The sequence below is a fragment of the Oncorhynchus nerka genome, linkage group LG20 (assembly GCF_034236695.1).
Source record: "Oncorhynchus nerka isolate Pitt River linkage group LG20, Oner_Uvic_2.0, whole genome shotgun sequence".
Classification (NCBI taxonomy): Eukaryota; Metazoa; Chordata; class Actinopteri; order Salmoniformes; family Salmonidae; genus Oncorhynchus; species Oncorhynchus nerka.
The window spans coordinates 87,601,514-87,617,663 of record NC_088415.1 but is presented as its reverse complement, the minus strand read 5'-3'; the positions used below and the strand labels follow the sequence as shown (position 1 = coordinate 87,617,663).

The 16,150-nt window shown below is 43.7% G+C and overlaps 1 protein-coding gene across 1 annotated transcript; it reads right to left on the bottom strand.

The window, feature by feature from the left end:
* si:ch211-252f13.5 (uncharacterized) lies at nt 1-5,554 on the bottom strand. Its single transcript, XM_029643765.2, has 5 exons — nt 4,593-5,554; nt 3,815-4,020; nt 2,951-3,271; nt 2,795-2,861; nt 1-2,603 (listed from the first exon to the last, which is right to left on the bottom strand). The coding sequence occupies exons 1-5, from the start codon at nt 5,245-5,247 to the stop codon at nt 1,039-1,041; spliced, it is 2,814 nt and encodes a 937-aa protein (XP_029499625.1). The 5' UTR covers nt 5,248-5,554; the 3' UTR covers nt 1-1,038.
* Between the last annotated feature and the right edge of the window lie 10,596 nt (nt 5,555-16,150).

Genomic DNA, 16,150 nt, shown 5'->3' with positions numbered 1-16,150 from the left:
TGAGTGTTTAAATCAAATTTATTTATAAAGCACTTCTTACATCAGCTGATATCTCAAAGTGCTGTACAGAAACCCAACCTAAAACCCCCAAACGGCAAGCAATGCAGGTGACTTAATAAGAATGAGGTTTGGTGTCATAATCAGTGTTTTCTGTTTTAATATTTACAAAGTATGTATTACGGCATTAAAGACTGCCACTTTGGCTGGTGGCATAATTGCTGGTCTAAATAGTGGATGTAGGATGTCACTGTCTACAGAACTCTGTATAATTCTAAACTTCTTTGTGGCTGGTCTAACACAAGTGGACCTCCACACGAGTGTACAAACCCTTTCTGGGTCTCCTGAAAATGGTCATTAACGAAGGCATGCAGCGGACACACTTACATTTAGAAAATGGCGGCTAACCTAAAACATATGTTCTTAACACACTTCAGAGTAAAACCAGCCCTGCAAAATTATCCTTGATGAAAGCAAAAAGAATTTTAAGTATCTTCTATAAAGCTCTGGCGTCAATGCAGTAACTCAATTATACACTGTAAATACAAGATATGCGCCCAGCAAATGTAAACCTGAAAGAAGGTTCATACCAAGAATTGTTGAATAACAATGCTAATTCTAGCATCCTTATAATATCAAAATACAGTATAGAATATGCATAAAAGACCATAAAGCTTAAATATTCTCTCTGCTACTCACCAAAACCATCCTTTGGTGTATTTTAAGTCAGTATATGTAAGGGTACTTTTTATACATGACGTAAATCATGCTAAAATTGGCCAATTTTGTTGATCAAAGGCTAATTGAATAAGTAAAACATTCGGTAAACCATGCTTTAGGTATTGTTAGTTTGGTGTTTCTAGACTAGTGATATTTATTTGTAACAAATGTACCTTTATTTAACTAGGCAAGTCAGTTAAGAACAAATTCTTATTTTCAATGACGGCCTAGGAACAGTGGGTTAACTGCCTGTTCAGGGGCAGAACGACAGATTTGTACCTTGTCAGCTCGGGGATTCGAACTAACGCTCTAACCACTAGGCTACGCTGCCACCCACAGTATGGAGACGCCGCTCCCCGCCTGATGACTGATCTGATTGATGCGTCCTCGCACGCAGTCCAATGTGACAAAAACCGCTGTGCCATTGTGGACTTGGAAGGAGGCCCGCAGCCCCACACTTGCCCACCCACTGCCCTCTGGCATCTGGCCCCCGAATTGCTGGGCCAGGGGCACTGGCTTGCCCTCCTCCCCTGCCCCCTCGCCTCTATGTCGGAGCAGGGTGATTTTAACCGGGTTGCAGGAGTGGATCAGCTTCAGGTCCAGTGCAAAGCTGGCTGTCCCGCTCTCCGTGAAGACAAACTCACGTCCTTGTTCAGCGCGACCCTTCCCTGGAAGCCCGACCTGCATCTGCGACATGTGGGGGCTCACCTGGCGGAAATACAAGGGCTTGTTGCGCACTGCTCCGGAGGGCAAGCCTGTGCGTGCCACGGAGGCGGAGAGGGCGGAGGAGATGGCAGTGGGGATCCACACCAAACTGAGGGCGCTGATGCCGGAGTCGTCACCGAAGTAGCGAATGTTGCACTGCCCCGGGGAGAGGATCTCAAAGCCCAGAGTATCGCCAGGGCCGACCATGGTAGCAGCCGACATGGAGATGGACGTGTCGCGATAGTGGACACCAGTCTTATATGTTCGAGCCAGCTCCATGCTGCTACCATTGTGGTTGAGGTAGGCCAGCAGGTGAAAGCCTTCCGTCACGCACGCCTGGCCCATGGAGTAGAGTGCCTGTTGGAACACAAAGCGCACTGTGCCACTTTCGGTGAAGCGCACTCCACGCCCATCGTGAGTCAGCCCCACAACATACGGGTCAGAGGTGGACGTGGTCTTGAAGGCGGGCCGGTAGTTGGTGTGGTAGTGTGCCGATGACACTGCCTGCGCAGTCATGGCAACTGCACCGGTATCGTGGGACAGCCAAAAGAGACTGAGAGGGGCCACAGATGGGTCATGGAGGTGCAGGCCATCGCTTGTGTGGTTGCAATGGTGGCTGGCACTCCTGAGGAGCAGGGAGAGTATACTTCCTGGAGCAACTTCTGCCACCCCACTGACACTGGCACTCTGGAGCGACTTAACTTCCCGCTGCTCCACCCTGACCCCACTAAGGTCCCGCCCCTCGGTCAGGTCACTGGTGTTAAGCTGCAGACACACCTGGACGAAACTGCGGCATCCATGGCTCAGGGCCAAGTTCTCGTCTGCCCACACAAGGCCGTGCTGTCGCAGCACCAGATGGCCGTCTTCGGTGGCCAGCAGATTGCTGTCGCCCCGACCATGGATGTGGAGCTGCAGGTTGGGGAAGGCGTGACCAGGGGCGTGGCTCTTGGTAGGAGGCAGGGTCACAACCCCAGCCCAGGACAGGGACAGCCTGCTGCTGTCAGTGGTGGAGGGGGTGGAGCAGACGGTGTCACTCGTGAAGGTGCAGGGTGTGGCCACTTGCTCCACCTCACACTCCTGACAGGCCTGACACTCCTCCATCTCCGAGTTATAGAAGTAGGCATGTCCACACAAGCCTGTGCTGGCCTCTCTGTCAGACAAGCCCTGGCACCTGAATCCACCTGGTTCACATAGAAACAGTGGAGGACAGAAGTTAACCCTCTCTCACACACATACACAAGTAGTACATTTCTATTTATAGAGTGAGTGGAAGAGGAATTGTTATATGTAGCATATTCTTAAAAATGATTTGGGAATAGGTTAACACTGATACAGTACAAGTTTTTCGCCAAACAGTCTAAACCCTTCTTACCTGGCGTGTTTAGACATTTCTTCTGTTCTGAACACAGGTTTGCTACTTCAAGGCATTCATCTCTGTCCTGTAAAAATATAAATAATGATTCATATAATACAACTCCTGAATGGGTGTGTTTGTACATTTAGAATATTCAAGCTTTTATAGCCTCACCTGGCATATCCTGTCAGCATGGATGGAACACTGGGACACCAGGAAGAAGCCCGCTGGACAGATGGTGCACCTCTCACATTGCGGCGGACCTGTCCTGAAGTCGCAGTACTCCTCCGCTCCACAGGACCTGCATGTCAACACGGGGAGGTCTACATCCATCACTCTGGCTTCCATGTCCACCTTGTGCACAGTGTAGGCCTGGGTGTGATGGGCCCTGGCCTGGCCTCTGAGGGCCACCATGTGGCTCTCTAGCTCCTCCTGCATGCCCTGGAAGGACATCTGCTTGACATTCTCTAGGAGTAGGCCATACTGGGCCTTGACCTGAGATGGGACCAAACATACATTTACTGAAAAAAGGTTCAGGATGGCAACTTTCAATAATGTTGACGCATTTCAGAGCAAGCACCTTCATCAGAGCAAGCACCTTCATCAGAGCAAGCTCCTTCATCAGAGCAAGCTCCTTCATCAGAGCAAGCTCCTTCATCAGAGCAAGCTCCTTCATCAGAGCAAGCTCCTTCATCAGAGCAAGCTCCTTCATCAGAGCAAGCATCTTCATCAGAGCAAGCGCCTTCATCAGAGCAAGCTCCTTCATCAGAGCAAGCTACTTCATCAGAGCAAGCTCCTTCAGAGTCCTGCAATAACAGTTTTGTTTGTTTCTTTTATTGGATGGTTTTAGGTAGACTTTATTAAACGTTTATTGACCAAAATGTTGCCCAAAAGTAATTAATTAAACCTTCCAGTGGTCTATTATTATAAACACAGCAGATGTTGAAGTTGCCGGGCAACAGCAAAGCGTTGCATCATGTCTATTAAATCTTCCCTCCAGCGAAGGGAAACCACAATGTTTCAGACGTGGTTCCAGACCTGGTCCATCTGTTGGCTCAGTCTGCTCTGCTCCTCCAGGATCTCTCTCTGCTGGCTGACCAGCGTCCCCTGCTGTTGGCTCAGTCTGCTCTGCAGCTCCCTGATCTCTTCCTGCTGGCCCTTCAGTGCCTCCACCAGCTTCTCCTGGCCCTTGGCCAAACGTAGCTGCAGCACCAGGGTGTCCTCCGAGGGCACCTCATTGTTGCCTGTGTTGGAGGGAGGACAGGGTAGCTAGGGATACATGTGTTCACCCACATGCACAAATACTCATCACATTGATCATTTACATAGTGAAATACATTTCTGGGGGGGTTATATTCGAACTGCATACAAAAATACCTTTCAGACTGAATTATTAAAGGTTGCAGTAATAAATTGGTGGTAAATCCTGATACACTCATACATTCTAGGAAACTATACACTGTTACTACCTTTATTCTCTATTTTACCTCATTTTTATTGCAAAATTGCAAGTGTTAAATTAACTCTAATTGTGTTACATTTAACACTTCAAAAAGTATAAATTATCCCACACTACAGCTATCTTTATACGGTTTTCACAGAGTTTCTGTACCTCTGTCAATAGTTCAGTAACACTGGCCAGCTGGTTATTGTTGCATTCACTGAGAGTACATTTCAACTCTCATGGGTGTAAACTGAAATTATATATTTTTCTACTAACATTAATTGCTAGCTAAACTATTAATTACTTTGGGGGCATGATCTTTTTAAAATAAATTATAGAAAATTCTGTATATCAGACGGTCACATGCTAAACCTGGTTTGATGTCGCATGTCAACTGTATTCCAAGAGGCGATGAACCACGTTCTGATCCAAACTCCGGAAATTCTCCAAGAAATTGCGCCGCTCTGTCATGAACCAGGGGGGGCTGCTGCCCTCTCGGGTCTTCGCCACCACCAGTGACACAACTGTCGCCAATGCACGGTTGAGGCTTCGGCTTGGGTCGCATCCTGAGTGGCAGTTTACATTCAATCCCTTTGCATTCCCGGGGGACACTCTCAGTTCTCGTTGGTCGCGGCTGGGAAGCTTGACAATTCCCTCCTTTGCACCCGGGGTGGTACACCTCCGCGGTAATGGACCTTGGGTTTTCTTTCTGCGTGTCGCTTGTGGCCGTGCCACCACGATGTGGTTGAATGATAGTGTATGGTACCTGTGCACTTCTGGTCTGATGTTTAGTATGGGCATCCTGGTAAAGGGGCTTAACAAACGCTTGCCTGTCTTGCCTTACGGGGTTTAAGTGTTGGGGTGCTGCGTCCGTTCGCCGCTGGCAATGCGCCCCTGTACAAGGTCTGGTCCAGTCCTCTGAGTTGAAACAGTGCGTCCCCCTGCATATCTCTGCCACACTCTCGGTTGTGCCGACCAACAATGTCAAGCAGAGCAGAAACAATGGAGTTATGATAGTCATGTTCATATTATCCACGATGTAGAAGAAGAGTTATTTAGCCAACGTAGAATTGTGCCTATTTTATTGTGCATCCCATCAGGTGCTTTTACGCATTCCGGAATCCAGGGGAAAAAACTGCCTGGTTCACTTCGCGTTTTAAATCGTAGCGTTTCCCCACGAATGAAAGAGTGCTTTCAGATCATCCACACCTTCTCAATTAATGTAGCCTTTTGAAATGAGTGGAACCTTTTCAAATGAATGTACTGCCAGCCTCTCTCTCCCTGAGTGGATATGGTATGTACTGATCTTTCCAGCCGATCTGAAGATGTGTCTAGGCAACATGTGGCATTTCGTGCACTTAATTGGCAACAGGTTTCCTTTCCGTCTTAAATTAACCCATAGCTTTCCCGGACATACCACGGTGCCGAGTCACTCATTTCTATTGATGCTATGCATGTGGTAGATATTTCAAATACTTCATCTACATATTTTTCTCAGACTTCAAGGGAATCTGAGGTTCATTTATCATGCATTGCTCACTCCCTGGGGACAAATTATGGGTCTGTGTTAAAAATATCTTCTTTTTTTTCTCTCCATTAATTGGAATAGTCACCATACATTGCATTGTAATGTCAAATTCACAATGCCAAGAAGTATGACAAAAAAAGTGACAACAGAATTTTATCTCATGCTTACATGGTTATGTATCCCAGCTGTGCCCAGGGGCAGACTGGGACAGAAAACAGTCCTCCTCCTTTTTTAACCAGCCCATGTTTAAGGCAAATACAACATGTAAAAGCACTACAGGAGATACAACTCACCACTAACTGGGCCTCTGTTTCCTTCCTGTTGTGCAATCTGTCTCTGCATCTTCTCTGCTGTCACTCTGTCTGTCTGTGCTTCACCTTGTTCTCTTCTCTTCTGTCTGTCTGTCTGTCTGTCTGTCTGTCTGTCTGTCTGTCTGTCTGTCTGTCTGTCTGTCTGTCTGTCTGTCTGTCTGTCTGTCTGTCTGTCTGTCTGTCTGTCTGTCTGTCTGTCTGTCTGTCTGTCTCTGTCTGTCTGTCTGTCTCTCTGTCTGTCTGTCTCCTAAGTGTTAATTGCTATAATATACAGAGCCAACATATACTGAACAAAAATATAAACACAACATGCAACAATTTAAACAATTTTACTGAGTTACAGTTCATATAAGAAATCAGTCCATTGAAAAAAAGAATGAAGCCCTAATCAATGGTTTTCACATGACTGGGAATACAGATATGCAAAAAAATATATATCTGTGGGGCGTAGATCATAAAAACCAGTCAGTATCTGGTGTAACCACCAGTACTTAATTCCTGCCAGAACAGGATCCGACACCTCTCCGTTTTGGACTGTTTTGTTCTGGAACCTATTTTGCCTGATCCGGTATTTCTCCTGGCATGAAAAATATTTGTTACTTTTTTCAATCAAAGTTCATTCAAGTTGCCTCTTCCTTAATTGTCCTGCCACAGAGGATACATAGCCTATTAAAAAATAATAACCTAGTTGTGGAGTGTAGCCCAATAAATAGGCATAGCCTACAGTCAGGAACGAGCTGCAAATCTCTGTCAACATACAGCATGCAGGAAAACTGGCCTTTCACAATATTTCGAATAGTCTACAATCGCGGGGGGAAAAGGTTGCAAATTGCTCCTGCTGAAAAGAGAAGACTATAATCTGTCAGCTGCAGGCTACCAAAATATTTGATAATCTTCCAAATATTGTCTAAAAAGTTAAACAAGAGAGAGAGAAGCTTTTGGCACGAGCCCATATGACATCACCAGCTAGTGAGCTGCGCATCATTGGGTGAGTCAGTGAAACTGGAAAGCATTTTAAGAACTATAATTTCCTTCTCATATTGTATCATACAATATGTCTCCACACACCTAGGCCTGGGCTACTGATGGATTCAAGACAAGGTCGTTTTCACTGATCTCAGTGTCAAAGTAGCCTGTCATTTCGTCCCTTGTGCGGTATTATAGTGCTTTCAAGACAACTGGGAACTCAGGAAAATGTCAGAATGTCTGAGCGCTAGAAAGAGGCCAGAGTTCCCCATTTGGAATTCCGAGTTGGATGACCGTTCAAAACTAATTTTCCCAGTCAGTGCTCAGTTTGTTTTCCCCGAATTCCCTGTTGTCTTGAATGCACTGAAGTCGGAAGTCTGAGATTTCCCAGCTCTGAGTTCCCTGTTGTTTTGGACATACTGAAGTCGGAAGTCTGAGATTTTCGAGTTCCCTATTGTTTTGGACATACTGAAGTCGGAAGTCTGAGATTTCCTAGCTCCGAGTTCCCTGTTGTTTTGGACACAGCATTAAAAAAGATTATGCCAAAGTCTCCAGTCATGTAAAATTACGTAGAATTGTATAATATGCGTTTATAAAAGGACATTCATTTCCCGGACCCTAGGCCACGAAGACTGTTTTCCCATGTGTGCAACTTCCAGAGGTGTGGAATAGAGTCACATGACTTGGACTCAAGTCAGACTCGAGTCACAAATATGATGACTTGCAACTCGACTTTGACTTTAACACCAATAACTCGTGACTTAACTTGGACTTGCGCCTTTTGACTCAAACTGACTTGATACCCTCCCCAAGCCCAAAAATTAAAAATGATGCTATTAAAAAAGTGTGCGGCGCATCAACTCTTCATTTAACAGATTACAGTTTGAATCGGACAGCAGCCAATCAAATTGTGCCAGCTGAGAAAAAGTTGCGCGTGGCAGTGCAGAGGAACATCGGCGAGTGAATTCAGATGGAGCCCTTGGAAAGATGATACCCAAAATTATTATTTTCAGATGTAAAGACTACGCTGTATCAACAAAAAAACAGATTGCAACTTGCAAAACATGCGGGAAGAAAATGACAGACGGAGGTGCAACAACTTCCAACTTTGTTCGACATTTGAAGCTGCACAAAGGGGCCGGTTGGACATACCGCCAAATTCTCTAAAACGACATGCGAGGTGGCTTATGGTAGAGAAATGAACATTCAATTCTCTGGCAACAGCTCTGGTGGACATTCCTGCAGTCAGCATGCCAATTGCACTCTCCCCCAAAACATGATCCATCTGTGTCATTGTGTTGTGTGACAAAACTGCACATTTTAGAGTGGCCTTTTATTGTCCCCAGCACAAGGTGCACCTTTGTAATGATCAAGCTGTTTGTTCATCTTCTTGATATGCCACACCTGTCAGGTGGATGGGTTATCTTGGCAAATAAGAAATGCTCACTAACAGGGACATTAAAAACTGTAACATCTTATGTTTCCTGAGACATGGCTGAACGAAGATAGGACAATATTGAGCTAGTGGGATTTTTCATGCACTGGCAGAACAGAGACATTACCTTTGGTAAGACGAGGGGTAGGAGTTTGTGTCTTTTTGTCAATAAAAACTGCTGTGCAATGTCTAATATTAAAGAAGTCTCGAGGTATTGCTCGCCTGAGGTAGAGTACCTTATGATAAGCTGTAGATCACACTATCTATCAAGAGTTCTCATCTCTATTATTCGTAGCAGTCTATTTACCACCACAAAGTGAAGCTGGCACTAAGACCGCTCTCAACCAACTCTATAAGGCCATAAGCAAAGAAGAAAATTCTCACCCAGAAGCGGCGCTCCTAGTGGCCGGTGACTTTAATGCAGGCAAACTTAAATCAGTTTTACCAACTTTTTACCAGCATGTCACATGTGTAACCAGGGAAAAACAAATCCTAGACCACCTTTACTCCACACACAGAAATGCATGCAAATCTCTCCCCCGCCCTCCATTTGGCAAATCTGACCATAATTATATCCTCCTGATTCCTTCTTACAAGCCAAAACTAAAGCAGGAAGTACCAGTGACTCACTCAATACGGAAGTGGTCAGATGGGATTCATCCAATGGCATTGAGGAATACACCATCTCAGTCATCGGCTTCATCAATAAGTGCATTGATGACGTTGTCCCCACAATGACGGTACGTACATATCCCAACCAGAAGTCATGGATTACAGGCAACATCCGCATCGAGCTAGGCTAGAGCTGCCGCTTTCAAAGAGCAGGAGACTAACCTGGACGCTTATAAGAAATCTCTCTATGCCCTCAGACGAACCATCAAACAAGCAAAGCGTCAATACAGGATTAAGATTGAATCCTACTACACCTGCTCTGATGCTCGTCGGATGTGGCAGAGCTTGAAAACTATTACAGACTACAAAGGGAAACCCAGACGCGAGCTGCCCTGTAACGCGAGCCTATCAGATGAACACTGAAGCATGCACGATAGCACCAGCTGTTCTGGATGACTGTGTGATAACGCTCTCGGTAGCCAATGTGAACCAAACCTTTAACATTCAACATTCACAAAGCCGCTGGGCCAGATGGATTACCAGGATGTGTACTCAAAGCATGCACTGACCAACTGTCAAGTGACTTCACTGACATTTTCAACCTCTCCCTGACCGAGTCTATAATACCTACATGTTTCAAGCAGACCACCATTGTCCCTGTGCCCAAGGAAGCGAAGGTAACCTGCCTAAATGATTACCGCCCCGTGGCACTCACGTAGCCATGAAGTGCTTTGAAAGGCTGGTCATGGCTCACATCAACAGCATCCTCCTAGACCCACTCCAATTTGCATACCGCCCCAACAGATCCATAGATGACACAATCTCAATCGCACTCCACACTGCACTTTCTCACCGGGACAAAAGGAACACCTATGTGAGAATGCTGTTCATTGACTACAGCTCAGCTTTCAACACCATAGTGCCCATGAAGCTCATCACTAAGCTAAGGACACTGGGACTAAACACCTCCCTCTGCAACTGGATCCTGGACTTCCTGACGGGCCGCCCCCAGGTGGTAAGAGTAGGAAACAACACGTCTGCCACGCTGATCCTTAACACTGGGGCCCCTCAGGGGTGTGTACTTAGTCCCCTCCTGTATTCCCTGTTCACCCACGATTGAGTGGCCAAACACTCCAACACTATCATTAAGTTTGCTGACGACACAACGGTGGTAGGCCTGATCACTGACAACAATGAGACGGCCTAGAGTGAGGAGGTCAGAGAACTGGCAGTGTGGTGCCAAGACAACAACCTCTCCCTCAGTATGAGCAAGACTAAGGAGCTGATCGTGGACTACAGGAAAAGGCAGACCGAACAGTCCCCCATTAACATCTACGGGGCTGTAGTGGAGCGGGTCGAGAGTTTCAAGTTCCTTGGTGTCTACATCACCATCACTATCATGGTCCAAACATACCAAGACAGTCGTGAAAATTTTTTCCACCTCAGGAAACTGAAAAGATTTGTCATGGGTCTCCAGATCCTCAAAAGGTTCTACAGCTGCACCATCGAGAGCATCCTGCCCAGTTGCATCACCGCCTGGTATGGCAACTGACCGTAAGGCGCTACAGAGGGTAGTGCGAATGGCCCAGTTCATCACTGGAGCCAAGCTTCCTGCCATCCAGGACCTATATAATAGGCAGTGACAGAGAAAAGCCCATAAAATTGTCAGAGACTCCAGTCACCCAAGTTAAAGACTGTTTTCTCTGCTACCGCACGGCAAGCGGTACCGGAGCTCCGAGTATAGGACCAAAAGGCTCCTCAACAGCTTCTAAGACTGCTGAACAATTCATAAAATCGCCACCGGACAATTTACATTGACTGATACCCTCCCCCCCTCCCTTTTGTACACTGCTGCTACTTGCTGTTTGTTTGTTATCTATGCATAGTCACTTCGCCCCCACCTACATGTACAGATTACCTCAACTAGCCTGTACCCCTGCACACTGACTCAGTACCGGTGTCCCCTGTATATAGCCTCGTTCTTGTTATTCTTATTGTGTTACTTTTTATTATTATGTTTTATTTTAGCCTAATTTTTCTTCTTCTTGAACTACACTGTTGGTTAAATGCTTGTAAGTAAGCATTTCACGCTAAAGTCTGCAATTGTTGTAGACTTGCATGTGACAAATAAAGTTTGATTTCAATATATTACTGGCAGTACATCTGTATAGAGACAACATATTAAGGAACTGGCAGTATATCTATGTCTCTTTGTTTTCTTCATACCTCCACTGCACTCACCTCTGAGCTGTCTTTGCTAAGCCTAGCATCCTTTCTCACTTCTCACCAGTGGGCAACACTGCCTGTGCTGGGCCCAGTAACACCCTAGCGTAAAATTTTACAAATCGTTTGCTCACCATTTATTAATCATTACTCCCACGTTTGTAAATGTTAGTGAGCTAGTTATTCACACATGTATATGTACAGTTGAAGTCGGATGTTTACATACACCTTAGACAAATACATTTAAACTCAGTTTTTCACAATTCCTGACATTTAATCCTAGTAAAAATTCCCTGTCTTAGGTCAGTTAGGATCACCACTTAATTTTAAGAACGTGAAATGTCAGAATAATGGTAGAGAGAATGATTTATTTTAGCCTTTATTTATTTCATCACATTCCCAGTGGGACAGAAGTTTGCATACACTCAATTACTATTTGGTTGCGTTGCCTTTAAATGCTTTAACTTGGGTCAAACGTTTCAGGTAGCCTTCCACAAGCTTCCGACAATAAGTTGGGTAGATTTTGGCCCATTCCTCCCGACAGAGCTGGTTTAACTGAGTCAGGTTTGTAGGACTCCTTGCTCGCATACGCTTTTTCAGTTCTGCCAACAAATTTTCTATATGATTGTGGTCAGGGCTTTGTGATGGCCACTCCAATACCTTGACTTTGTTGTCCTTAAGCCATTTTGCCACAACTTTGGAATTATGCTTGGGGTCATTGTCCATTTGGAAGATCCATTTGCGACCAAGCTTTAAGTTCCTGACTCATGTCTTGAGATGTTGCTTCAATATATCCACATCATTTTCTTTCCTCACGATGCCATCTATTTTGTGAAAAGTGCACCAGTCCCTCCTGCAGCAAAGCACCCCCACAACATGATGCTGCCACCCCCGTGCTTCATGGTTTGGATGGTGTTCTTCGGCTTGCAACCCTCCCCCTTTTTCCTCCAAACATAACGTTGGTCATTATGGCCAAACAGTTCTATTTTTGTTTCATCAGACCAAAGGACATTCCTCCAAAAAGGTATGATCTTTGACTCCATGTAGGACTTACAAGCCTCCTGTGGCGGTGGGTATGTAATGTAATCTTACACCAGACTCACTTCCACTCGTTGGCTCAAGAGACTGAGATTCAGGAGCGAATAAGCATTGTTAAAACAATTCAAATACACAGACCTTTTAACAGAGGATTATTTAGCAATTATTATGTATTCATTACGTTTTTTTCATAGTAATACATGATGACGTGTATTTAATAAAAATCAGTAGTACTGTGTTTAATGTTTTATAGATGGCTAATGAATTCTGTGTTATAAAAGCCAATCTAATAACTTTTTAGGCTATTGCAAGTTTGTGCCTGTCAAATGTGGTCCCCCGAATTTCCCCTTCCCTCATTAGGCCTAAGTGCTAACCTCTTGAAGCAAGGGGGCAGTATTTTTATGTTTGGATAAAAAAAAAACGTTACCAAAGTAAACTGCCTATTTCTCAGGCCCAGAAGCTAGAATATGCATATAATTGGCAGATTAGGATAGAAAACACTCTAAAGTTTCCAATACTGTCAAAATATTGTCTTTGAGTATAACATAACTGATATTGCAGGCGAAAACCTGAGGAAAATCCAACCAGGAAGTGCTGTTTTTCTGAAACTACTCTGTTCCATTGCAAGCCTATCCTCCATTTAAAGGGATATCAACCAGATTCCTTTCCCTATGGCTTCCACAGGGTGTGAGCAGTCTTTAGACATAGTTTCAGGCTTTTATTCTGAAAAATTTGCGAGAATGATCACATCGCGTCAGTGGATAGCCAGATGTCCTTAGATTTGTTCATGCACGCGCCATTGGAGCAAGACCTTTTCTTTCTCTCTTGTATTGAAAAGTTTACCGTCCGGTTGAAATATTATCGATTACTTATTGTAAAAACCACCTGAGGATTGATTATAAAAAACGTTTGATATGTTTCTACGAACTTTACGGGTACTATTTGGAATTTTTGTCTGCCCGTCGTGACCTGCATGAGCCTGTGGATTACTAAACAAAATACGCCAACCAAATAGAGGTTTTTGGATATAACGATAATCTTTAATGAATAAAACGAACATTTATTGTGTAACTGGCAGTCTCGTGAGTGCAAACATACGAAGATCATAAAAGGTAAGTGATTCATTTGATTGCTTTTCTGACTTTTTGTGACCAACCTACTTTGCTGCTAGCTGTTTGTAATGTTTTGTCTGCTGAGAGCTGCCTCACATAATCGCATGGTTTTGCTTTCACCGTAAAGCTTTTTTGAAATGTGACACGCCAGGTGGATTAACAACAAGCTAAGCTGTGTTTTGGTATATTGCATGGTTGGTATATTGCATGGTATATTGATTTCATGAAAATTCAATATTTTTTGTAATTTGAATTTGGCGCTCTGCAATTCACCGGATGTTGACGAAAATGATCCCGCTAAAGGGATCGGTGCGCCAAGAGGTTTTAATTAGCCTAATATTTCATACAACATACAGCCAAAATATCAACTGGCAGCTGTAGGCTAAATCTGTGTCACTAGCTAGGTTTCCATCCAATTGGCAACTATTCTAAAATCCACATTAAAACAATATGCAATTTCCATCTCATTGACCTGTTGAGGATAAAATGCTGTGTGTGATGACGTTGGGCACATAAAAATACATTTTGCAGTTAAATATCCATGTACAAAATACATTTAAAAAAGTTAAATGAGTGTTCATTGCATTTTCAACCCTACTGATGGGTTTCTTACAAAAAAATGTGTTATAGTGAGTGTGTCCACTCTGGTTTTGGTACGTGTGCTGTAGCCAACAGCTTGAAGATACAGTGTGGGTATAGCCTACATGGCGAAATCATTATGGACCAAATATATTTTTTATTTGTTAAATGGCAGCCAAGCATCGATGATCATGTCACCAGAATAAGACCCTCGATATTTATTGGAAAGGAGCATCAAGCTCATCATCGTCAACTTTCACCACCCTGTAAAGTCCTTCATAACGTATTTCATCTGTAGCTTAATAAACTGCATGCTTTCCCATCGAGTCGTAGAGGGAGAACCACACAACATCACGTGACTCCAAGTTTACTTCGATATGATGGTTAGTTATTATAACAATATTTGCGCATAAAAGCATTTTACCAACATTTCTCACATAATACATTTTACCGACACAAAAATATCCCACTTTGTTTAGCATATTTTGTTTTGTCGACATGTGTAAAGTTTATCGACAAATGTTCTGCCTGTCATTTAAAAAAAATTCTGACATGTACTACCTGCATAAAAAGTTTGGATGGAAACCTGGTTAGTGTGTGTGTGTCTTTCTCAGTTCTCTCTCCTCGACCGCACTGTCTTTTGTAGCAGCAGCTGGTTTGTCGGTGCTAAGCCTAACATCATTTCTCAGCACAGACACAGTAACAGCACTCGGACCAGCAGCACCAGAACATTTAGAAAATACGGCTGTTAATTTCACACGTTTAAAAGTGTTGGCCTCAAGAGCCTTTTTTTTTGTCTCTCTCTAACTTTTTCGGCACCACCTTTCTGTTTTCAACCAGCCCACCCCCCAAAAAAGATTATCCGGCCCATCTAGCATTTGCCAGAACTGCCAGATGGCCAATCCGCCCATGCCTCCGATTTTGTTACCCACTGTGAGTTTGTTTTTAGTTTTCGACCTTACAAACTCAAAGTTATGTATGGCTGTCTAGTATTTCATTAATTGTGAATTAAAGTAAATTAATCAAAAGGTACTGTTAGTTACTGTAAATTATGAAATCACAAGTTAATGTTTGATTTACAATATCATTATTATTATTACATCATTATTATTATTATTTGCCTCTTTGCTATTTTAACTTCGGAATACAAGCTAATGAAAAAATTGAAATAAAAACAGAAGAATAAATTCCACGCTAAAATGTATTCGAGACTTCGACAGGGGACGGTATGTGTTTCAGACTGCAGACCTTGTCCCCCAAAAAATTAAGTACTATCAAATTCACTGAAGGGGTGAATGGCAGCTCTGAGGGGCGAATGACGGCTTTGATCTCCTCTCTGACATTAAGTGCGCAGCGACAGACTTTCTAAAACACAAATCTAAGGAATCGTAAAAAGGAGAGATGAAAACCTAAGTCTGTCGTCTTTTATGTATACTTTACAACCTCTCCGTTTCCCTCATCCTCCTTCTGCCATGTGGCTTTGGTTAAAGCACGAGCCTCCAGTTGAAATTCAACCGTGGTTGAATGTTTCCTCTGCTTGCTTTCTTTCATTAAAAATATCACAGGCTTTAATAATGGAACTCCCACAAGCACATAATTTACTCTGATGACTGTGGAGTAAAGAGGACTGTGTACAGGAATATATATATATATATATATATGGCCTTTTCAGCCTAATTAGGAATTGCTGTCAGGACCACACGTGTGATTTGATGTCTATGTCTACTCTGTAAACCGATGAACTGACAAACCCTTTAGGCTACATCTTGTCATGTTATTAGATGGCCTATGATGCATTCAGTATCATTCCTTGTAACATTAACACCAACTTATGTCGCATTTTTAAACTGCGAATAGAATCCGTATCAACTTTATGACATAGTTGTAAAAAACATGTATGAAATCACAACCTACAGTCAAATGAAACCTTTTCAAAGTCTGAACATTGAATCCTACCTCAAATCTGGACAAGCCCCAAAGCAAATTCACAGTAAGCTTCCAACATTTTGTTTTGAACCTATCCTGTCTCCTCAAACCAGTGCAGATTAAGCAGAGGAGACAAGAAGAGAAAGCCACCTCATGCTTAGATACAGTACAAACCAAGCCTTTTGCTGAGTCATGCCACA

Excerpts from the sequence above, each read along its gene's own strand:
- si:ch211-252f13.5 (XM_029643765.2), bottom strand. The coding sequence starts at position 5,247 with ATGAACATGACTATCATAACTCCATTGTTTCTGCTCTGCTTGACATTG. Across the intron at positions 2,862-2,950 it reads ATGCTGACAGGATATGCCAG|GACAGAGATGAATGCCTTGA; the intron begins GTGAGGCTATAA and ends ATATTTTTACAG. Across the intron at positions 2,604-2,794 it reads GAAATGTCTAAACACGCCAG|GTGGATTCAGGTGCCAGGGC; the intron begins GTAAGAAGGGTT and ends TATGTGAACCAG.